The sequence below is a fragment of the Myiozetetes cayanensis genome, unplaced genomic scaffold (genome assembly GCF_022539395.1).
Source record: "Myiozetetes cayanensis isolate MyiCay16 unplaced genomic scaffold, myiCay2020 scf595, whole genome shotgun sequence".
Classification (NCBI taxonomy): Eukaryota; Metazoa; Chordata; class Aves; order Passeriformes; family Tyrannidae; genus Myiozetetes; species Myiozetetes cayanensis.
This window is the reverse complement of record NW_026087848.1, coordinates 1-22,289: the sequence shown is the minus strand read 5'-3', so window position 1 is coordinate 22,289 and position 22,289 is coordinate 1. Positions and strand designations below refer to the sequence as shown.

Sequence of the window (22,289 nt, the reverse complement as noted above, 5' to 3'; positions counted from 1 at the left end):
GCACTGGGAGGGACTGGGAGGACACTGGAGGGATTGGAGGGCACTGGGGGGACACTGGAGGGCACTGGGGGGCACTGGGAGGGTCTCCCTGATGTCACACCCCCCAATGTCCCCGTGTCCCCCCAGGCACGGACGCCCCGGCCGTGGTGAACTGTCTGCTCATCCTGGCACGGTCCCTGGATGCCAGGTGGGGACACCGTGTCCCTGTGTCCCTGTGTCCCTGTGTCCCTGCCCATGTCCCTGTGTCAGTGCCCATGTCCCTGTGTCCCTGTGTCCCTGTGTCACTGCCCATGTCCCTGTGTCCCTGTGTCCATGTGTCCCTGTGTCCCTGTGTCCCTGCCCATGTCCCTGTGTCCCTGTGTCAGTGTCCATGTCCCAGTGTCCCTGTCCCTGTGCCCCTGTGTCCCTGTCCCTGTCCCTGTCCCTGTGTCCCTGTGTCCCTGTGTCAGTGTCCATGTCCCAGTGTCCCTGTCCCTGTGTCCCTGTGTCCCTGTATCCCTGTGTCCCTGTGTCCCTGTGTCCCTGTGTCCCTGTGTCCCTGTGTCCCTGTCCCTGTGTCCCTGTCCCTGTGTCCCTGTGTCAGTGTCCCTGTCCCTGTCCCTGTCAGTGTCCCTGTGTCAGTGTCCCTGTCCCTGTGTCCCTGTGTCCCTGTGTCAGTGTCCCTGTCCCTGTGTCCCTGTGTCCCTAGTGTCCCTAGTGTCCCTGTGTTCCTGTGCCCTGTGCCGGTGTCCTTGTCCCTGTGTCCCTGTGTCCCAGTGTCCGCCTATGTCCCATGTCGCCCTGTGTCCCTGTGTCCCTGTCGCTGTCCCAATGTGTCCTGTGTCCCTAGTGTCCTCGTGTCCCGTGTCCCTGTGTCTTGCCAGTGTCCCTGTCCCTGTGTTCCTGTGTCCATGTCCCTGTGTCCCTGTGTCCGGTGATGTCCCATGATGTCCTGCATGTCCCGTGTCCTGTGTCATGTGTCCTGTGTCCTGTGTCCCTGTGTCCCTGCCAATGTCCCTGTGTCCCTGTGTCCCTGTGTCAGTGTCCCTGTCCCTGTGTCCCTGTGTCAGTGTCCCTGTCCCTGTGTCCCTGTGTCCCTGTCCCTGTGTCCCTGTGTCAGTGTCCCTGTCCCTGTGTCCCTGTGTGTGTCCCTGTGTGTGTCCCCAATGTCCCCATGTCCCCAGGACGGTGATGAAATCCGGCCCCGAGATCGTCAAGGCGGGGCTGCACTCCCTGTGTCCCTGTGTCAGTGTCCATGTCCCTGTGTCCCTGTGTCCCTGAGTGTGTCCCCAATGTCCCCGATGTCCCCAATGTCCCCAATGTCCCCATGTCCCCAGGACGGTGATGAAGTCCGGCCCCGAGATCGTCAAGGCGGGGCTGCACTCCCTGTGTCCCTGTCCCTGTGTCCCTGTGTCCCTGTGTCCCTGTGTCCTGATTGTAAGTCCCGATGTCCCCAATGTCCCCAATGTCCCCAATGTCCCCAGGACGGTGATGAAATCTGGCCCCGACATCGTCAAGGCGGGGCTGCACTCCCTGTGTCCCTGTGTCAGTGTCCCTGTCCCTGTGTCCCTGTGTCAGTGTCCATGTCCCTGTGTCCCTGTGTCCGTGTCCCTGCCCATGTCCCTGTGTCCCTGTGTCAGTGTCCATGTCCCTGTGTCCCTGTGTCCCTGCCCATGTCCCTGTCCTGTGTCCCTGTGTCAGTGTCCATGTCCCCAATGTCCCTGATGTCCCCATGTCCCCAGGACGGTGATGAAGTCCGGCCCGAGATCGTCAAGGCGGGGCTGCGCTCGTTCTTCGAGTCGGCTGCCGAGGACATGGAGAAGCTGGGGGAGCAGCTGCGGCTGGGCCGGGGGACCCCCACGCGAGCCCCCACCAAGGGCGTGGCCCAGAACGTCACCTACACCTCGGTGGCCCTGCTGCCCGTGCTCACCGCCCTCTTCGAGCACCTGGCACAGCACCAGTTCGGGGACGACGTCATCCGTGAGGAGCTGGGGGCACTGGGGACTTGGGGGGACACAGGGGGGACACAGGGGGACACAGGGGGACACGGGGGGACACGTCACCTACACCTCAGTGGCCCTGCTGCCCGTGCTCACCGCCCTCTTCGAGCACCTGGCACAGCACCAGTTCGGGGACGACGTCATCCGTGAGAGCTGGGGGCACTGGGGACATGGGGGGACATTGTGGGGACAGGGGGGACACTGGGGACATGGGGGGACACATCACCTGTGACCCTGCTGCCCGTGCTCACCGCCCTCTTCGAGCACCTGGCACAGCACCAGTTCGGGACGACGTCATCTGTGAGGAGCTGGGGCACTGGGGACATGGGGGACATGGGGGGACACTGGGGGACATGGGGGGACATGGGGACACATGGGGGGACACGTCACCTACACGTCGGTGGCCCTGCTGCCCGTGCTCACCGCCCTCTTCGAGCACCTGGCACAGCACCAGTTCGGGGACGACGTCATCCGTGAGGAGCTGGGGACACTGGGACATGGGGGGGGACACTGGGGGACATTATGGGGACACAGGGGACACAGGGGGCACACGTCACCTACACCTCGGTGGCCCTGCTGCCCGTGCTCACCGCCCTCTTCGAGCACCTGGCACAGCACCAGTTCGGGGACGACGTCATCCGTGAGGAGCTGGGGACACTGGGGACACTGGGGGGACATTATGGGGACACAGGGGGACACAGGGGGCACACGTCACCTACACCTCGGTGGCCCTGCTGCCCGTGCTCACCGCCCTCTTCGAGCACCTGGCACAGCACCAGTTCGGGGACGACGTCATCCGTGAGGAGCTGGGGACACTGGGGACATGAGGGGACACAGGGGGGACATGGGGGACATTATGGGGACATGGGGACATGAGGGGACACAGGGGGGACATGGGGGGACACAGGGGGACATGGAGGGACATTATGGGGGCATGGGGGACACAGGGGGACACATGGGGGCACACGTCACCTACACCTCGGTGGCCCTGCTGCCCGTGCTCACCGCCCTCTTCGAGCACCTGGCACAGCACCAGTTCGGGGACGACGTCATCCGTGAGAGCTGGGGGCACTGGGGACATGAGGGGACACTGGGGGTCACTGGGGGACATGGGGACACTGGGGACACTGGGGGACACAGGGGGCACACGTCACCTGCACCTCGGTGGCCCTGCTGCCCGTGCTCACCGCCCTCTTCGAGCACCTGGCACAGCACCAGTTCGGGGACGACGTCATCCGTGAGGAACTGGGGACACTGGGACATGGGGGACATGGGGGACACTGGGGACATGGGGGCACTGGGGACACAGGGGGACATGGGGGACATGGGGGTACACTGGGGGACACGAGGACAGGAGGAGGACACAGGGGGACATGGAGGGGATACAGGGGGACAGGGGGCACATTATGGGGACACAGGGACATGAGGGGACACGGTGGGGGCATGGTGGGGACATGGGGGTCAGGAGGGACAGGGGACATGGGGATGTACTGGGGACATGGGGACACGTTTGGGACAGGGGCCTTGGGAGGGACAGGGGACACATTTGGGACAGGGGACAATGGGACACGTTTGGGACAGGGGGAGGGACAGGGGACACTGGGACACGTTTGGGACAGGGGACACGTTTGGGACAGGGGGAGGGACAGGGGACACTGGGACACGTTTGGGACAGGGGACACGTTTGGAACAGGGGACAATGGGACACGTTTGGGACAGGGGACACGTTTGGGAACAGGGGACAATGGGACATGTTTGGGACAGGGGGAGGGACAGGGGACACTGGGACACGTTTGGGACAGGGGCTTTGGGAGGGACAGGGGACACGTTTGGGACAGGGGGAGGGACAGGGGGCACTGGGACACGTTTGGAACAGGGGCTTTGGGAGGGACAGGGGACACGTCTGGGACAGGGGGAGGGACAGGGGACACGTCTGGGACAGGGGGAGGGACAGGGGACACTGGGACACGTTTGGAACAGGGGCTTTGGGAGGGACAGGGGACACGTTTGGGACAGGGGCTTTGGGAGGGACAGGGGACACGTCTGGGACAGGGGGGAGGACAGGGACACGTCTGGGACAGGGGAGGACAGGGACACTGGGACACGTTTGGAACAGGGCTTTGGGAGGGACAGGGGACACGTTTGGGACAGGGGCTTTGGGAGGGACAGGGGACACGTTTGGGACAGAGGGAGGGACAGGGGACACTGGGACACGTTTGGGACACGCTGGGGACGGGCTGGGGGCTCGGGTGACAGCCCTGTCCCCACAGTGGACGATGTGCAGGTGTCCTGTTACCGCATCCTGTGCAGCATCTACAGCCTGGGCACCGCCCGCGGGCCACACGTCGACAGGTGGGCACCCCAAAACACGGGGGGGACCCCAAAAACCTTGGGGGACCCCAAAACACACAGGGGGACCCCAAAAACACACAGAGGGACCCCAAAAACGGAGGTAGCCCCAAAACCTCCCTGAGAGGCCCCGAAATGCCGAGGGGGAGGTCCCAGAAATGGGGAGGGGGCATGGGCCATGGGGTGGACTCTGATGTCCCTGCTGTCCCCATTGTCCCCTCCCCAGACAGAGACCAACCCTGGGGGAGTGCCTGACCCACCTGGGCAGTGCCATGGGGTGACAGGGGTGCCATGGGGGGACAGGGGGTGACCCCAATGTCCCCATTGTCCCCATTGTCCCCTCCCCAGACAGAGGCCAGCGCTGGGGGAGTGCCTGGCCCCCCTGGGCAGTGCCATGGGGTGACCCCAATGTCCCCATTGTCCCCTCCCCAGACAGAGGCCGACCCTGGGGGAGTGCCTGGCAGTGCCATGGGGGGACAGGGGGTGCCATGGGGAACCATGGGGTGACCCCAATGTCCCCATTGTCCCCTCCCCAGACAGAGGCCGGTCCTGGGGGAGTGCCTGGCCCGCCTGGGCAGTGCCATGGGGGGACAGGGGGTGACAGGGGGAGCCCATAGGGAGCCATGGGGGGACAGGGGGTGCCATGGGGTGACCCCAATGTCCCCATTGTCCCCTCCCCAGACAGAGGCCGGCCCTGGGGGAGTGCCTGGCCCGCCTGGGCAGTGCCATGAGGGACAGGGGGTGCCATGGGGAGCCCATAGGGAGCCATGGGGGGACAGGGTGCCATGGGGTGGCAGGGTGCCATGGGGTGACTCTGCTGTCCCCTCCCTGTCCCCCCAGACAGAGGCCGGCCCTGGGGGAGTGCCTGACCCTCCTGGGCAGTGCCATGGGAGGACAGGGGGTGCCATGGGGGGCCATGGGGTGACCCCAATGTCCCCATTGTCCCCTCCCCAGACAGAGGCCAGCCCTGGGGGAGTGCCTGGCCCGCCTGGGCAGTGCCATGAGGTGACAGGGGTGACATGGGGAGCCCATAGGGAGCCATGGGGGGACAGGGGGTGCCATGGGGTGACCCCAATGTCCCCATTGTCCCCTCCCCAGACAGAGGCCGGCCCTGGGGGAGTGCCTGGCCCACCTGGGCAGTGCCATGGGGGGACAGAGGGTGACAGGGGGAACACATAGGGAGCCATGGGGGGACAGGGGGTGCCATGGGGTGGCAGGGGGTGCCATGGGGTGACTCTGCTGTCCCCTCCCTGTCCCCCCAGACAGAGGCCGGCCCTGGGGGAGTGCCTGGCCCGCCTGGGCAGTGCCATGGGGTGACAGGGGGTGCCATGGGGAGCCCATAGGGAGCCATGGGGAGCAGTAGGGTGCTGTGGGGTGCCATGGGGTGACCCCAATGTCCCCGTTGTCCCCTCCCCAGACAGAGGCCGGCCCTGGGGGAGTGCCTGGCCCGCCTGGCCGCCGCCATGCCCGTCGCCTTCCTGGAGCCACGGCTCAACCACCTGAACCCCTGCTCTGTGTACAGCACCAAGAGCGCCCGGGAGAGAGCACGTGGGTGTCACCTCTGTCACCCCTGTGTCACCTCTGTCACCCCTGTGTCACCCCTGTGTCACCCTGTGTCACCTGTGTCCCCTGAACCCCTGCTCCGTGTACAGCACCAAGAGCGCCCGCGAGAGAGCACGTGGGTGTCACCTCTGTCACCCCTGTGTCACCTGTGTCACCCCTGTGTCACCTGTGTCACCTCTGTGTCACCCCTGTGTCACCCCTGTGTCACCTCTGTGTCACCTCCTGTGTCCCCTGAACCCCTGCTCCGTGTACAGCACCAAGAGTGCCCGGGAGAGAGCACGTGGGTGTCACCTCTGTCACCTCTGTGTCACCCCTGTGTCACCTGTGTCACCCCTGTGTCCCCTGTGTCACCCCTGTGTCACCTGTGTCACCTCTGTGTCCCCCCTGTGTCCCCTGAACCCCTGCTCCGTGTACAGCACCAAGAGCGCCCGGGAGAGAGCACGTGGGTGTCACCTGTGTCACCCCTGTGTCACCTCTGTCACCCCTGTGTCCTCCCTGTGTCCCCCCTGTGTCACCTGTGTCCCCCCTGTGTCACCTGTGTCACCTCTGTGTCCCCCCTGTGTCACCCTGTGTCACCTCTGTCACCCCTGTGTCCCCTGAACCCCTGCTCCGTGTACAGCACCAAGAGCGCCCGGGAGAGAGCACGTGGGTGTCACCTCTGTCACCCCTGTGTCACCTGTGTCACTGCTGTGTCACCCCTGTGTCACCTGTGTCACCCCTGTGTCACCTGTGTCACCCCTGTGTCACCTCTGTGTCACCCCTGTGTCACCTGTGTCACCCTCTGTGTCCCCTGAACCCCTGCTCCGTGTACAGCACCAAGAGCGCCCGCGAGAGAGCACGTGGGTGTCACCTCTGTCACCCCTGTGTCACCTCTGTCACCCCTGTGTCACCTCTGTGTCACCTGTGTCACCTCTGTCACCCCTGTGTCACCTCTGTCACCTCTGTCACCCCTGTGTCACCTGGGCCATCCCTGGTGTCCCCCATGCCCTTTGGGTGCCCCCCATGCCCTGTGGGTGACCCCCTGCCCCTTCTCCCCCCAGTCCTGGGCCTCCCCAGCCGAGTGGAGGAGCTGTGCCCTGTGGGTGTCCCCCATGCCATGGGGTATCCCTGTGTCCCTTTGGGTGCCCCCATGCCCCTGTGGGTGCCCCCACACCATGGGTGACCCCATACCCCCTGTCCCCCCCAGTCCTGGGCCTGCCCAGCCGAGTGGAGGAGCTGTGCCCTTTGGGTGCCCCCCATGCCCATGGGTGTCCCCTATGCCCTTTGGGTGCCCCCATACCTCTGTGTCCCCCTGCCCAGTCCTGGGCCTCCCCGGCCGTGTGGAGGAGCTGTGCCCTGTGGGTGTCCCCCATGCCCTGTGGGTATCCCCTGTGCCCTCTGTGTCCTCCCATGCCCTTTGGGTGCCCCCACACCATGGGTGACCCCATACCCCTTCTCCCCAGTCCTGGGCCTCCCCAGCCGAGTGGAGGAGCTGTGCCCTGTGGGTGTCCCCTATGCCCTATGGGTGCCCCCATGCCCTTTGGGTGCCTACCCCTGCCCCCCAGTCCTTGGGCCTCCCCAGCCGTGTGAGGAGCTGTGCCCTGGGTGCCTCCCATGCCATGTGGGTATGCCCTGTGCCCTTGTGGGTGACCTCCATGCCCTGTGGGTGCCCCCATACCTTGGGTGTCCCCCAGTCCTTGGGCCTGCCCAGCCAGTGGAGGAGCTGTGCCCTGTGGGTGCCCCCATGCCCTGTGGGTGACCCCATAACCCCTGTGTCTCCCCAGTCCTGGGCCTGCCCAGCCGTGTGGAGGAGCTGTGCCCTGTGGGTGCCCCCCATGCCCTGTGGGTGTCCCCCATAACCTTTGGGTGTCCCCTCTGCCCAGTCCTGGGCCTCCCCAGCCGTGTGGAGGAGCTGTGCCCTGTGGGTGTCCCCCATGCCCTGTGGGTGTCCCCCATGCCCTGTGGGTGCCCCCATGCCTTTGGGTGACCCCCACACCTGGGTGTCCCCCCAGTCCTGGGCCTGCCCAGCCGTAGTGGAGGAGCTGTGCCCCAGTGGAGTGCCCCCATGCCCTGTGGATGTCCCCCATGCCCTGTGGGTGACCCCATAACCCCTTCTCCCCCCAGTTTTGGGCCTGCCCAGCCGAGTGGAGGAGCTGTGCCCTGTGGGTGCCCCCATGCCCTGTGGGTGCCCCTATGCCCTTTGGGTGCCACTAAGCCCCTTGGGTGCCCCCATGCCCTGTGGAGTGCCCCATGCTTGTGCCCCTCGTCCTGGGCTTCCCAGCCGTGAGGAGCTGTGCCCTGTGGGTGCCCCCCATGCCCTGTGGGTGCCCCCCATGCCCTTTGGGTGCCCCCCATAACCTTTGGGTGTCCCCCCCCTCAGTCCTGGGCCTGCCCAGCCGAGTGGAGGAGCTGTGCCCTGTGGGTGTCCCCCATGCCATGGGGTATCCCCTGTGCCCTCTGGGTGTCCCCCATGCCCTTTGGGTGCCCCCCACACCATGGGTGACCCCATACCCCCTTCTTCCCCCCAGTCCTGGGCCTCCCCAGCCGAGTGGAGGAGCTGTGCCCTGTGGGTGCTCCCCATGCCCTTTGGGTGCCCCCCATGCCCTTTGGGTGACCCCATACCCCCTGTCCCCCCCAGTCCTGGGCCTCCCCAGCCGTGTGGAGGAGCTGTGCCCTTTGGGTGCCCTCCATGCCATGGGGTATCCCCTGTGCCCTTTGGGTGACCCCTGTGCCCTGTGGGTGCCCCCCATAACCTTTGGGTGTCCCCCCCCCCAGTCCTGGGCCTCCCGAGCCGAGTGGAGGAGCTGTGCCCTGGGTGTCCCCCATGCCTGTGGGTGCCCCCATAACCTTTAGGTGTCCCCAGTCCTGGGCCTGCCCAGTAGTGGAGGCCTGTGCCCTGTGGGTGCCCCCCATGCCCTGTGGGTGTCCCCCATAACCTTTGGGTGTCCCCCCCTCAGTCCTGGGCCTCCCCAGCCGTGTGGAGGAGCTGTGCCCTTTGGGTGTCCCCCATGCCCTCTGGGTGTCCCCCCTGCCCTTTGGGTGCCCCCCATGCCTTTGGGTGACTCCCTACCCCCTGTCCCCCCCAGTCCTGGGCCTCCCCAGCCATGTGGAGGAGCTGTGCCCTGTGGGTGCCCCCAGTGCCCTGTGGATGTCCCCCATGCCCTGTGGGTGACCCCCACCCTGTCCCCCAGTTTTGGGCCTCCCCAGCCGAGTGGAGGAGCTGTGCCCTTTGGGTGCCCCCCATGCCCTTTGGGTGTCCCCCATGCCGTGGGTGACCCCATACCCCCTGTCCCCCCCAGTTTTGGGCCTCCCCAGCCACGTGGAGGAGCTGTGCCCTGTGGGTGCCCCCAGTGCCCTGTGGATGTCCCCCATGCCCTGTGGGTGACCCCCTACCCCTTCTCCCCCCCAGTTTTGGGCCTCCCCAGCCACGTGGAGGAGCTGTGCCCTGTGGGTGCCTCCCATGCCCTTTGGGTGCCCCCATGACCTTTGGGTGACTCCCTGCCCTGTCCCTCAGGTCCTGGGCCTCCCAGCCGTGTGGAGGAGCTGTGCCCTTAGGGTGTCCCCCATGCCCTGTGGGTATCCCCTGTGCCCTTTGGGTGCCCCCCACACCATGGGTGACCCCCTACCCCCTGTCCCCCCCAGTTTTGGGCCTCCCCAGCCGAGTGGAGGAGCTGTGCCCTTTGGGTGCCCCCCATGCCCTGTGGGTGACCCCATACCCTCTGTCCCCCCAGTCCTGGGCCTCCCCAGCCAGTGGAGGAGCTGTGCCCTTTGGGTGCCCCCATGCCCTGTGGGTGCCCCCATAACCTTTGGGTGTCCCCCCAGTTTTGGGCCTGCCCAGCCGAGTGGAGGGCTGTGCCCTTGGGTGCCCCCATGCCCTGTGGGTGCCCCCCATGCCCTTTGGGTGACCCCATAACCCCTGTCCCCCCCCAGTTTTGGGCCTGCCCAGCCGCGTGGAGGAGCTGTGCCCTTTGGGTGCCCCCCATGCCCTTTGGGTGCCCCCCATGCCCTTTGGGTGACCCCATACCCCCTTCTCCCCCCAGTTTTGGGCCTGCCCAGCCGCGTGGAGGAGCTGTGCCCTGTGGGTGTCCCCCATGCCCTTTGGGTGACCCCCATGCCCTGTGGGTGCCCCCCATGCCCTTTGGGTGCCCCCCATGCCCTGTGGGTGACCCCATACCCCCTGTCCCCCCCAGTTTTGGGCCTCCCGAGCCGAGTGGAGGAGCTGTGCCCTTTGGGTGTCCCCAGTGCCCTTTGGGTGCCCCCCATAACCTTTGAGTGTCCCCCCCAGTTTTGGGCCTCCCCAGCCGTGTGGAGGAGCTGTGCCCTGTGGGTGCCCCCCATACCATGGGGTATCCCCTGTGCCCTTTGGGTGTCCCCCATGCCCTTTGGGTGTCCCCAGTGCCCTGTGGGTGCCCCCCACACCGTGGGTGACCCCATACCCCCTGTCCCCCCCAGTCCTGGGCCTCCCCAGCCGAGTGGAGGAGCTGTGCCCTGTGGGTGCCCCCCATGCCCTGTGGGTATCCCCTGTGCCCTGTGGGTGCCCCCCACACCATGGGTGACCCCATACCCCCTGTCCCCCAGTTTTGGGCCTGCCCAGCCGAGTGGGAGGAGCTGTGCCCTTTGGGTGCCCCCATGCCCTGTGCGTGACCCCCATGCCCTTTGGGTGCCCCCATAACCTTTGAGTGTCCCCCAGTTTTGGGCCTCCCCAGCCATGTGGAGGAGCTGTGCCCTGTGGGTGCCCCCCATGCCATGGGGTATCCCCCATGACCTCTGGGTGCCCCCCATGCCCTGTGAGTGACCCCCTACCCCCTTCTCCCTCCCAGTTTTGGGCCTCCCCAGCCGAGTGGAGGAGCTGTGCCCTGTGGGTGCCCCCCATGCCCTTTGGGTGCCCCCCATGCCTTTGGGTGACTCCCTACCCTCTGTCCCCCCCAGTCCTGGGCCTCCCCAGCCGTGTGGAGGAGCTGTGCCCTTTGGGTGTCCCCCATGCCCTGTGGGTGCCCCCCATACCCTGTGGGTGACCCCCATGCCCTGTGGGTGCCCCCCATACCCTGTGGGTGACCCCCATGCCCTGTGGGTGCCCCCCATACCCTGTGGATGTCCCCCATGCCCTTTGGGTGCCCCCCACACCGTGGGTGACCCCCTGCCCCTTCTCCCCCAGTTTTGGGCCTCCCCAGCCGTGTGGAGGAGCTGTGCCCTTTGGGTGTCCCCCATGCCCTGTGGGTATCCCCTGTGCCCTTTGGGTGCCCCCCACACCATGGGTGACCCCATACCCCCTGTCCCCCCCAGTCCTGGGCCTCCCCAGCCGCGTGGAGGAGCTGTGCCCTGTAGGTGCCCCCCATAACCTTTGGGTGTCCCCAGTGCCCTTTGGGTGTCCCCTGTGCCCTTTGGGTGCCCCCCATAACCTTTGGGTGTCCCCCCCTCAGTCCTGGGCCTCCCCAGCCGAGTGGAGGAGCTGTGCCCTGTGGGTGTCCCCCATGCCCTTTGGGTGTCCCCCATGCCCTCTGGGTGCCCCCCATGCCCTGTGGGTGCCCCCCATAACCTTTGGGTGTCCCCAGTGCCCTTTGGGTGACCCCCATGCCCTGTGGGTGCCCCCCATAACCTTTGGGTGTCCCCCCTGCCCAGTCCTGGGCCTCCCCAGCCGTGTGGAGGAGCTGTGCCCTTTGGGTGCCCCCCATGCCCTGTGGGTGCCCCCCATACCCTGTGGATGTCCCCCATGCCCTTTGGATGCCCCCCACACCATGGGTGACCCCATACCCCCTGTCCCCCCCCAGTTTTGGGCCTCCCCAGCCGAGTGGAGGAGCTGTGCCCTGTGGGTGCCCCCCATGCCCTGTGGGTGCCCCCCATGCCCTGTGGGTGACCCCATACCCCCTGTCCCCCCCAGTTTTGGGCCTCCCCAGCCGTGTGGAGGAGCTGTGCCCTGTGGGTGTCCCCCATGCCCTGTGGGTGCCCCCCATGCCCTGTGGGTGCCCCCCATAACCTTTGGGTGTGTCCCCCCCCCAGTTTTGGGCCTCCCCAGCTGTGTGGAGGAGCTGTGCCCTTTGGGTGTCCCCCATGCCCTTTGGGTGCCCCCCATAACCTTTGGGTGACCCCATACCCCTTTCTCCCCCAGTTTTGGGCCTCCCCAGCCGTGTGGAGGAGCTGTGCCCTGTGGGTGTCCCCCATGCCCTGTGGGTGCCCCCATGCCCTGTGGGTGCCCCCATAACCTTTGGGTGTGTCCCCCCCCCAGTTTTGGGCCTCCCCAGCTGTGTGGAGGAGCTGTGCCCTTTGGGTGTCCCCCATGCCCTTTGGGTGCCCCCCATAACCTTTGGGTGACCCCATACCCCTTTCTCCCCCAGTTTTGGGCCTCCCCAGCTGTGTGGAGGAGCTGTGCCCTGTGGGTGCCCCCCACACCATGGGGTATCCCCTGTGCCCTTTGGGTGCCCCCCACACCATGGGTGACCCCATACCCCCTGTGCCCCCCAGTTTTGGGCCTCCCCAGCCGCGTGGAGGAGCTGTGCCCTTTGGGTGCCCCCCATAACCTTTGGGTGCCCCCCATGCCCTGTGGGTGCCCCCCATAACCTTTGGGTGCCCCCCATGCCCTGTGGGTGCCCCCCATAACCTTTGGGTGTCCCCCCCCCCAGTCCTGGGCCTTCCCAGCCGAGTGGAGGAGCTGTGCCCTTTGGGTGACCCCCATGCCCTGTGGGTGCCCCCCATGCCTTTGGGTGACCCCATACCCCCTTCTCCCCCCCAGTTTTGGGCCTCCCCAGCCGAGTGGAGGAGCTGTGCCCTTTGGGTGCCCCCCATGCCCTGTGGGTGACCCCATACCCCCTTCTCCCCCCCAGTTTTGGGCCTCCCCAGCCGAGTGGAGGAGCTGTGCCCTGTGGGTGTCCCCCATGCCCTGTGGGTGACCCCGGTGCCCTGTGGGTGCCCCCCATGCCCTGTGGGTGTCCCCTGTGCCCTGTGGGTGCCCCCCACACCATGGGTGACCCCATACCCCCTGTCCCCCCCAGTTTTGGGCCTGCCCAGCCGTGTGGAGGATCTGTGCCCTGTGGGTGCCCCCCATGCCCTTTGGGTGACCCCCTACCCTCTGTCCCCCCCTAGTTTTGGGCCTGCCCAGCCGTGTGGAGGAGCTGTGCCCTGTGGGTGCCCCCCATGCCCTTTGGGTGTCCCCCATGCCCTGTGGGTGCCCCCCATGCCCTGTGGGTGACCCCATACCCCCTGTCCCCCCCAGTTTTGGGCCTCCCCAGCCGTGTGGAGGATCTGTGCCCTTTGGGTGTCCCCCATGCCCTGTGGGTGCCCCCCACACCATGGGTGACCCCATACCCCCTGTCCCCCCCAGTTTTGGGCCTGCCCAGCCGAGTGGAGGAGCTGTGCCCTTTGGGTGCCCCCCATGCCCTGTGCGTGACCCCCATGCCCTTTGGGTGCCCCCCATAACCTTTGAGTGTCCCCCCCAGTTTTGGGCCTCCCCAGCCATGTGGAGGAGCTGTGCCCTGTGGGTGCCCCCCATGCCATGGGGTATCCCCCATGACCTCTGGGTGCCCCCCATGCCCTGTGAGTGACCCCCTACCCCCTTCTCCCTCCCAGTTTTGGGCCTCCCCAGCCGAGTGGAGGAGCTGTGCCCTGTGGGTGCCCCCCATGCCCTTTGGGTGCCCCCCATGCCTTTGGGTGACTCCCTACCCTCTGTCCCCCCCAGTCCTGGGCCTGCCCAGCCGAGTGGAGGAGCTGTGCCCTGTGGGTGCCCCCCATGCCTTTGGGTGCCCCCCATGCCCTCTGGGTGTCCCCCATAACCTTTGGGTGCCCCCCATGCCCTTTGGGTGACCCCCTACCCCCTGTCCCCCCCAGTCCTGGGCCTGCCCAGCCGCGTGGAGGAGCTGTGCCCTTTGGGTGTCCCCCATGCCCTTTGGGTGCCCCCCATGCCCTGTGGGTGCCCCCCATAACCTTTGGGGTGTCCCCCCTGCCCAGTTTTGGGCCTGCCCAGCCGAGTGGAGGAGCTGTGCCCTGTGGGTGCCCCCCATGCCCTGTGGGTGCCCCCCATAACCTTTGGGTTTCCCTCCCCCCTAGTTTTGGGCCTCCCCAGCCGCGTGGAGGAGCTGTGCCCTTTGGGTGCCCCCCATGCCATGGGTGCCCCCCACACCGTGGGTGACCCCATACCCCCTGTCCCCCCCAGTCCTGGGCCTGCCCAGCCGTGTGGAGGAGCTGTGCCCTGTGGGTGCCCCCCACACCGTGGGTGACCCCATACCCCCTTCTCCCCCCCAGTTTTGGGCCTGCCCAGCCGAGTGGAGGAGCTGTGCCCTGTGGGTGCCCCCCATGCCCTTTGGGTGACCCCATACCCCTTTCTCCCCCAGTCCTGGGCCTGCCCAGCCGAGTGGAGGAGCTGTGCCCGGACCTGCCGGACCTGGAGCGGCTGATGGGGGACATCGGGGGCCTGGCGGAGTCGGGCGCGCGCTACACGGAGATGCCGCACGTGATCGAGGTGGCGCTGCCCATGCTGTGCCATTACCTGCCCCGCTGGTGGGAGCGCGGCCCCGACGCCGCCCCCCGGGGCCCCTGGGCCACCAACGTCACCGGCCAGCACCTCAACGCCCTGCTGGGCCACATCCTGCGCATCGTCGTCAACAACCTGGGCATCGACGAGGCCTCCTGGATGAAGAGGCTGGCGGGTGAGGGGGGCACGGGATGAGGTGGGCCTTGGGTGGTCACAGAGGGGTGGGGGTGGCCATGGGTGGTGACAAATGGGGTGGAGGTGGCCACGGGGTGGTCACAGAGGGGGTGGGGATGGCCACAGGTGGTCCCAGGATGGTAATGGTGGCCACAAAGGGGGTGGAGGTGGCCCTGGGTGGTCCCAGGATGGAGGTGGCCACGGGTGGTCACAGAGGGGGTGGGGGTGGCCATGGGTGGTCGCAGGATGGTGATGGGGGTCACAAAGGGGGTGGAGGTGGCCACGGGTGGTCCCAGGATGGTGATGGTGGCCACGGGTGGTCACAGAGGGGGTGGAGGTGGCCACAGGTGGTCCCAGGATGGTGATGGGGGTCACAAAGTGGGGGGGTGGCCATGGGTGGTCCCAGGATGGAGGTGGCCCTGGGTGGTCCCAGGATGGTGATGGGGGTCACAAAGGGGGTGGAGGTGGCCACGGGTGGTCCCAGGATGGTGATGGGGGTCACAAATGCTGGGGGTGGGGGTGGCCACGGGTGGTCCCAGGATGGTGATGGGGGTCACAAAGTGGGGGGGTGGCCACGGGTGGTCCCAGGATGGTAATGGTGGCCACAAAGGGGGTGGAGGTGGCCATGGGTGGTCCCAGGATGGTGATGGTGGCCACGGGTGGTCCCAGGATGGTAATGGGGGTCACAGAGGGCGTGGGGGTGGCCATGGGTGGTCCCAGGATGGAGGTGGCCAGGGGTGGTCACAGAGGGGGTGGGGGTGGCCCTTGGTGGTCCCAGGGTGGAGGTGGCCAGGGGTGGTCACAGAGGGGGTGGAGGTGGCCATGGCTGGTCCTGATGGGGATGTCGATGTTCCCCAGTGTCCCTGAGGGTGCTGGTGGCTCTGGGTGGTCCCAGTGGGGACAGCAGTGTCCCTGATGTCCCTGATGTCCCTGGGTGGTCCCAGTGGGGACAGCAGTGTCCCTGGGTGATCCCAATGGGGACAGCAGTGTCCCTGATGTCCCTGATGTCCCCTCAGTGTTTGCCCAGCCCATCGTGAGCAAGGCTCGTCCGGAGCTGCTGCGCTCTCACCTCATCCCCATGCCCTGTGTCACTGGGTGGTCCCAGTGGGGACAGCGGTGTCCCTGGGTGATCCCAAAGGGGACAGCAGTGTCCCTGATGATGTCCCTGATGTCCCTGATGTCCCTGATGTCCCCTCAGTGTTTGCCCAGCCCATCGTGAGCAAGGCTCGTCCGGAGCTGCTGCGCTCTCACTTCATCCCCACACCCTGAGGGTGCTGGTGGCTCTGGGTGGTCCCAGTGGGGACAGCAGTGTCCCTGGGTGGTCCCAGTGGGGACAGCAGTGTCCCTGATGTCCCTGATGTCCCTGATGTCCCCTCAGTGTTTGCCCAGCCCATCGTGAGCAAGGCTCGTCCGAGGCTGCTGCGCTCTCACTTCATCCCCACACCCTGTGTCCCTGGGTGATCCCAGTGGGGACAGCAGTGTCCCTGGGTGCTCCCAGTGGGGACAGCAGTGTCCCTGGGTGGTCCCAAAGGGGACAGCAGTGTCCCTGATGTCCCTGCTGTCCCTGATGTCCCCTCAGTGTTTGCCCAGCCCATCGTGAGCAAGGCTCGTCCGGAGCTGCTGCGCTCTCACTTCATCCCCACGCCCTGAGGGTGCTGATGGCTCTGGGTGGTCCCAGTGGGGACAGCAGTGTCCCTGATGATGTCCCTGATGTCCCTGATGTCCCTGCTGTCCCTGATGTCCCCTCAGTGTTTGCCCAGCCCATCGTGAGCAAGGCTCGTCCGGAGCTGCTGCGCTCTCACTTCATCCCACGCCCTGAGGGTGCTGATGGCTCTGGGTGGTCCCAGTGGGGACAGCAGTGTCCCTGATGATGTCCCTGATGTCCCTGATGTCCCTGATGTCCCTGATGTCCCCTCAGTGTTTGCCCAGCCCATCGTGAGCAAGGCTCGTCCGGAGCTGCTGCGCTCTCACTTCATCCCCACGCCCTGAGGGTGCTGGTGGCTCTGGGTGCTCCCAGCGGGGACAGCGATGTCCCTGGGTGGTCCAGCAGTGTCCCTGATGTCCCTGATGTCCCTCATGTCCCTGATGTCCCCTCAGTGTTTGCCCAGCCCATCGTGAGCAAGGCTCGTCCGGAGCTGCTGCGCTCTCACTTCATCCCCACACCCTGTGTCCCTGGGTGCTCCCAGTGGGGACAGCAGTGTCCCTGGGTGGTCCCAGTGGGGACAGCAGTGTCCCTGGGTGGTCCAGCAGTGTCCCTGATGTCCCTGATGTCCCTGATGTCCCTGATGTCCCCTCAGTGTTTGCCCAGCCCATCGTAGAGCAAGGCTCGTCCGGAGCTGCTGCGCTCTCACTTCATCCCCACACCCTGTGTCCCTGGGTGCTCCCAGTGGGGACAGCAGTGTCCCTGGGTAATCCCAGTGGGGACAGCAGTGTCCCTGATGTCCCTGATGTCCCCTCAGTGTTTGCCCAGCCCATCGTGAGCAAGGCTTGTCCGGAGCTGCTGCGCTCTCACTTCATCCCCACACCGTGAGGGTGCTGGTGGCTCTGGGTGGTCCCAGTGAGGACAGCAGTGTCCCTGGGTGGTCCAGCAGTGTCCCTGATGTCCCTGATGTCCCTGATGTCCCCTCAGTGTTTGCCCAGCCCATCGTGAGCAAGGCTCGTCCGGAGCTGCTGCGCTCTCACTTCATCCCCACACCCTGAGGGTGCTGGTGGCTCTGGGTGGTCCCAATGGGGACAACAGTGTCCCTGGGTGGTCCAGCAGTGTCCCTGATGTCCCTGATGTCCCTGATGTCCCCTCAGTGTTTGCCCAGCCCATCGTGAGCAAGGCTCGTCCGGAGCTGCTGCGCTCTCACTTCATCCCACGCTGGGCCGGCTGCGCAAGCGGCGGGTAAAGTGGTGGCCGAGGAGGAGCAGCTGCGGCTCGAGGGCAAGGCCGAGGGCGAGGACGCCGAGCTGCTCATCAGGGACGAGTTCTCCGTGCTCTGCAGGGACCTCTACGCCCTCTACCCCCTGCTCATCCGCTACGTGGACAACAGCAGGTATGGGGGGACAGGGGGACATGGGGGACATGGGGACATGTGGGGGACATGGGGACTCATGGGGGGGACATGGGGACATGGGGACACATGACAGGGTCATGGGGACTCATGGGGGGGACATGGGGACCTCTGCGCCCTCTACCCCCTGCTCATCCGCTACGTGGACAACAGCAGGTATGGGGGCACGGGGGACATGGGGGACATGGGGACATGTGGGGACATGGGGACACGTGGGGACATGTGGGGACATGGGGACACATGGCAGGGACATGGGGACATGTGGGGGGACACCTGGGGACCTCTACCCCCTGCTCATCCACTACGTGGACAACAGCAGGTATGGGGGCGTGGGGGACATGGGGGCCATGGGGGGGCCATGGGGACACGAGGGGGCTGTGGGGACCCCGTGACCCACTGACAGTGCCCCCCCCCCGGTGTCCCCACTGTCCCCAGGGCGGGGTGGCTGACGGAGCCCAACGAGGACGCCGAGGAGCTGTTCCGCATGGTGGGCGAGGTCTTCATCCTCTGGTCCAAGTCCCACGTGAGTTGGGGGGCTCTGGGGGGTCCAGGGGGGGGTCCTGGGGTCTTTTTGGGGGTTCCCTCACCCCTCTGTGTGTGTTTCTGTCCCCCCCCCCGGCAGAACTTCAAGCGTGAGGAGCAGAACTTTGTGGTGCAGAACGAGATCAACAACATGAGCTTCCTGACGGCCGACAGCAAGAGCAAGATGGCCAAGGTGGGACCCCCAAACTGCGCCCCACAGGGACCCCAAATTGTGCCCCCACAGAGCCCAAACTGCGCCCCCAAACTGCACCCCAGGAGAGCCCAAAGTGTGCCCCCAAACTGCCCCCCCAGAGACCCCAAACTGCACCCCAGAGAGCCCAAATTGTGCCCCCAGAGAGCCCAAACTGCACCCCCAGAGACCCCAAAGTGTGCCCCCAAACTGCACCCCCAGAGAGCCCAAACTGCGCCCCCAGAGACCCCAAACTGCACCCCAAGAGACCCCAAACTGCACCCCTGGAGACCCCAAACTGCACCCCAAGAGAGCCCAAACTGCGCCCCCAAACTGCACCCCAAGAGACCCCAAACTGCACCCCTGGAGACCCCAAATGTGCCCCTGCCCATGGGACCCCCAACCCTCTGCTCTCCATCCCACCCAACTCCCCCAACCCCCCCAAAAGTAACCCTGAACCCACCCGGGACCCCCAACCCCCTGTGACCCCCAAACCATCCTAAAAACCCAACCCTGGGACCCCAAAACCCACCCAGGACCCCCAACCCCCTGAGACCCCCAAACCATCCTAAAAACCCAACCCTGGGACCCCAAAACCCACCTGAGACCCCCAACCCTCCTGGGATCCCCAAACCATCCTAAAAACCCAGCCCTGGTACCCCAAAACCCACCTGAGACCCCCAAACCCCACCTGGGACCCCCAAACCATCCCCAAACCCAACCCTGGTACCCCAAAACCCACCCAGGACCCCAAACCACCCCAAAAACCCAACCCTGGGACCCCAAAACCCACCTGAGAACCCCAACCTCCTGTGACCCCAAACCATCCTAAAGCCCAACCCTGGGACCTAAAACCCACCCAGGACCCCAAAACCCACCTAGGACCCTTGAAACCATCCCAAAACCCAACCCTGCTACCCCAAAACCCACCTGAGACCCCAAACCACCCCAAAACCCAAACCTGGGACCCCAAAACCCACCCGGGACCCCAACCCCCTGTGACTCCCAAACCATCCCCAAAAACCCAACCCTGGTACCTCAAAACCCACCAGGACCCCAAACCACCCCAAAAACCCAAACCTAGGACCCCAAAACCCACCCAAGACCCCCTAAACCACCCCCAAAAACCCAATCCTGGTACCCCAAAACCCACCTGTGACCTCCAAACCACCCCAAACCACCCTAAAACCCAACCCTGGTACCTCAAAACCCACCCAAGACCCCCAAACCACCCCAAAAACCCAACCCTGGTACCCCAAAACCCACCCAGGACCCCCAAACCACCCCAAAAACCAAACCCTGGTAACCCAAAATCCACCAAGGACCCCCAAACCACCCCAAAACCCAAACCTGGGACCCCAAAACCCACCCAGGACCCCAAAACCCACCTGTGACCCCCAAACCACCCCAAACCACCCCAAAAACCCAACCCTGGTACCTCAAAACCCACCCAGGACCCCCAAACCATCCCCAAAAACCCAACCCTGGTACCCCAAAACCCACTCTGAGACCCCTCAACCCCTGGGACCCCCAAACCATCCCAAAACCCAACCCTGGGACCCCAAAACCCACCCACGACCCCCACCCCCTGTGACCCCCAAACCATCCCAAAAGCCCAACCCTGGTACTCCCAAAACCCACCCAGGACCCCAAACCATCCCAAAAACCCAACCCTGGTACCTCAAACCCACCCAGGACCCCAAAACCATCCCAAACCCAACCCCTGGTACCCCAAAACCCACCCAGAACCCCCAAACATCCCAAAACCCCAAACCTGGGACCCCAAAACCCACCTGAGACCCCCAAACCATCCCAAAAACCCAACCTCTGGTATCCCAAAACCCACCAAGGACCCCCAAACCACCCCTAAAACCCAAACCTGGGACCCCAAAACCCACCCAGGACCCCAAAACCCACCCAACCTGCTGCTCTCCATCCCTGACCCCCAGCCCCCTCAAAACCCCCCCAAAACTCCCCATCTTTTCCCCCTTCTGCCCCCAAACCCCATTCCTGCCTCCCAGACCCCATTCCTGCTCCCCAAACCCTATTCCTGTCCTCCCAAACCTCATTCCCTACCCCTAGACCCCATTCCTGCCCCCTCAAACCCTGTTCCTGTTCCCCAAACCCCATCTCCTGCCCCCAAACCCCATTCCTGCCCCCTAGATCCATTCCTGCCCTCTCAAACTCCATTCCTGTCCCCAAACCTCATTCCTGCCCCCTCAAACCCATTCCTGCCCCCCAAACCCCATTCCTGCCCCCCAGACCCCATTCCTGCCCCCAGACCCCATTTCTTTCCCCCTAAACCCCATTCCTGCCCCCCAGACCCCATTCCTGCCCCCCCAAACCCCATTCCTGCCCCCCAAACCCCATTCCTGCCTCCCAGACCCATTCCTGCCCCCAGACCCCATTTCTTCCCCTAAACCCCATTCCTGCCCCCAGACCCCATTCCTGCCCCCCAAACCCCATTCCTGCCCCCAAACCCCATTCCTGCCCCCCCAAACCCCATTCCTGCCCCCAAACCCCATTCCTGCCCCCCAAATCCCATTCTTGCCCCCCAAACCCCATTCCTGCCCCCAGACCCCATTCCTGCCCCCAGACCCCATTCCTGCCCCCCCAAATCCCATTCCTGCCCCCAAACCCCATTCCTGCCCCCAAACCCATTCCTGCCTCCTAGACCCCATTCCTGCCCCCAAACCCCATTCCTGCCCCCTAAATCCCATTCCTGCCCCCCAGACCCCATTCCTGCCCCCAAATCCCATTTCTGCCCCCCAGACCCCATTCCTGCCCCCAAACCTCATTCCTGCCCCCAAATCCCATTTCTGCCCCTCCAAATCCCATTCCTGCCCCCCAAACCCCATTCCTGCCCCCCAGACCCCATTCCTGCCCCCCAAATCCCATTCCTGCCCCCAGCCCCCATTCCTGCCCCCTAGACCCCATTCCTGCCCCCAAATCCCATTCCTGCCCCCCCAAACCCCATTCTCTGCCCCCCAAACCCCATTCCTGCCCCCAAACCCCATTCCTGCCCCCAAATCCCATTCCTGCCCCCCCAGACCCCATTCCTGCCCCCCAAACCCCATTCCTGCCCCCAAACCCCATTCCTGCCTCCCAAAGCCCCATTCCTGCCCCCAAATCCCATTCCTGCCCCCAAAGCCTCATTCCTGCCCCCCAAATCCCATTCCTGCTCCCCCCAAACCCCATTCCCTGCCCCCCAGACCCCATTCCTGCCCCCCAAACCCCATTCCTGCCCCCAAACCCCATTCCTGCCTCCTCAAACCCCATTCCTGCCCCCCAGACCCCATTCCTGCCCCCCAAATCCCATTCCTGCCTCCTCAAACCCCATTCCTGCCCCCCAGACCCCATTCCTGCCCCCCAAATCCCATTCCTGCTCCCCCAAACCCCATTCCTGCCCCCCAAATCCCATTCTGCCCCCAAACCCCATTCCTGCCCCCAAACCCCATTCCTGCCCCCCCAAACCCCATTCCTGCCCCCAGACCCCATTCCTGCCCCCCCAAACCCCATTCCTGCCCCCCAGACCCCATTCCTGCCCCCCAGACCCCATTCCTGCCCCAGGGTCCCTAACTCTGTCTCTTCTCTCCCCCTCGGCTCCGGGTGCTGTTCCCAGTCTGGAGATGGACAGGTTAGCGGGGAGGGGGATGGGGCCAGGGGTCCCCAGGACCCCAGGGGTCACCAGGGCTGGGACCCCCAAACTGCACCAGGGGAACCCAAAACACCCCCCAAAAACCCCTCCTGGGGGTCCTGATCTGTGGGGTCATCACACCTGGGACCCCCAAAATCAAACCTGAGGATCCTGTTTTGTGGGGTCATCACACCTGGGACCCCCAAAAACCCCTCCAGGGACCTGTTTTTTGGGGTCATCACACCTGGGACCCCCAAAAACCCACCTGGGGGTCCTGATCTGTGGGGACCACCACACCTGGGACACTCGAAACCCCCCCAGGATCCTGTTCTGTGGGGTCACTGCACCTGGGACCCCCAGATCAAACCTGGGGGTCCTG

General features: G+C 65.4%; 1 protein-coding gene across 1 annotated transcript in view; it reads left to right on the top strand.

Moving 5' to 3' along the window:
• LOC126650247 (ryanodine receptor 1-like) overlaps nt 1-21,910 on the top strand; it is a gene marked incomplete at both ends in the record, with an annotated part of 28,906 nt that extends 6,996 nt beyond the window's left edge. Inside the window, 12 exons of the mRNA XM_050334805.1 lie at nt 127-187; nt 1,164-1,197; nt 1,755-1,959; nt 4,250-4,331; nt 5,746-5,876; nt 14,192-14,506; nt 16,603-16,671; nt 16,826-16,840; nt 17,387-17,543; nt 17,997-18,084; nt 18,184-18,276; nt 21,896-21,910. Coding sequence (XP_050190762.1) covers nt 127-187; nt 1,164-1,197; nt 1,755-1,959; nt 4,250-4,331; nt 5,746-5,876; nt 14,192-14,506; nt 16,603-16,671; nt 16,826-16,840; nt 17,387-17,543; nt 17,997-18,084; nt 18,184-18,276; nt 21,896-21,910 — 1,265 coding nt within the window. The remainder of the gene's footprint in view (nt 1-126; nt 188-1,163; nt 1,198-1,754; nt 1,960-4,249; nt 4,332-5,745; nt 5,877-14,191; nt 14,507-16,602; nt 16,672-16,825; nt 16,841-17,386; nt 17,544-17,996; nt 18,085-18,183; nt 18,277-21,895) is intronic.
• Between the last annotated feature and the right edge of the window lie 379 nt (nt 21,911-22,289).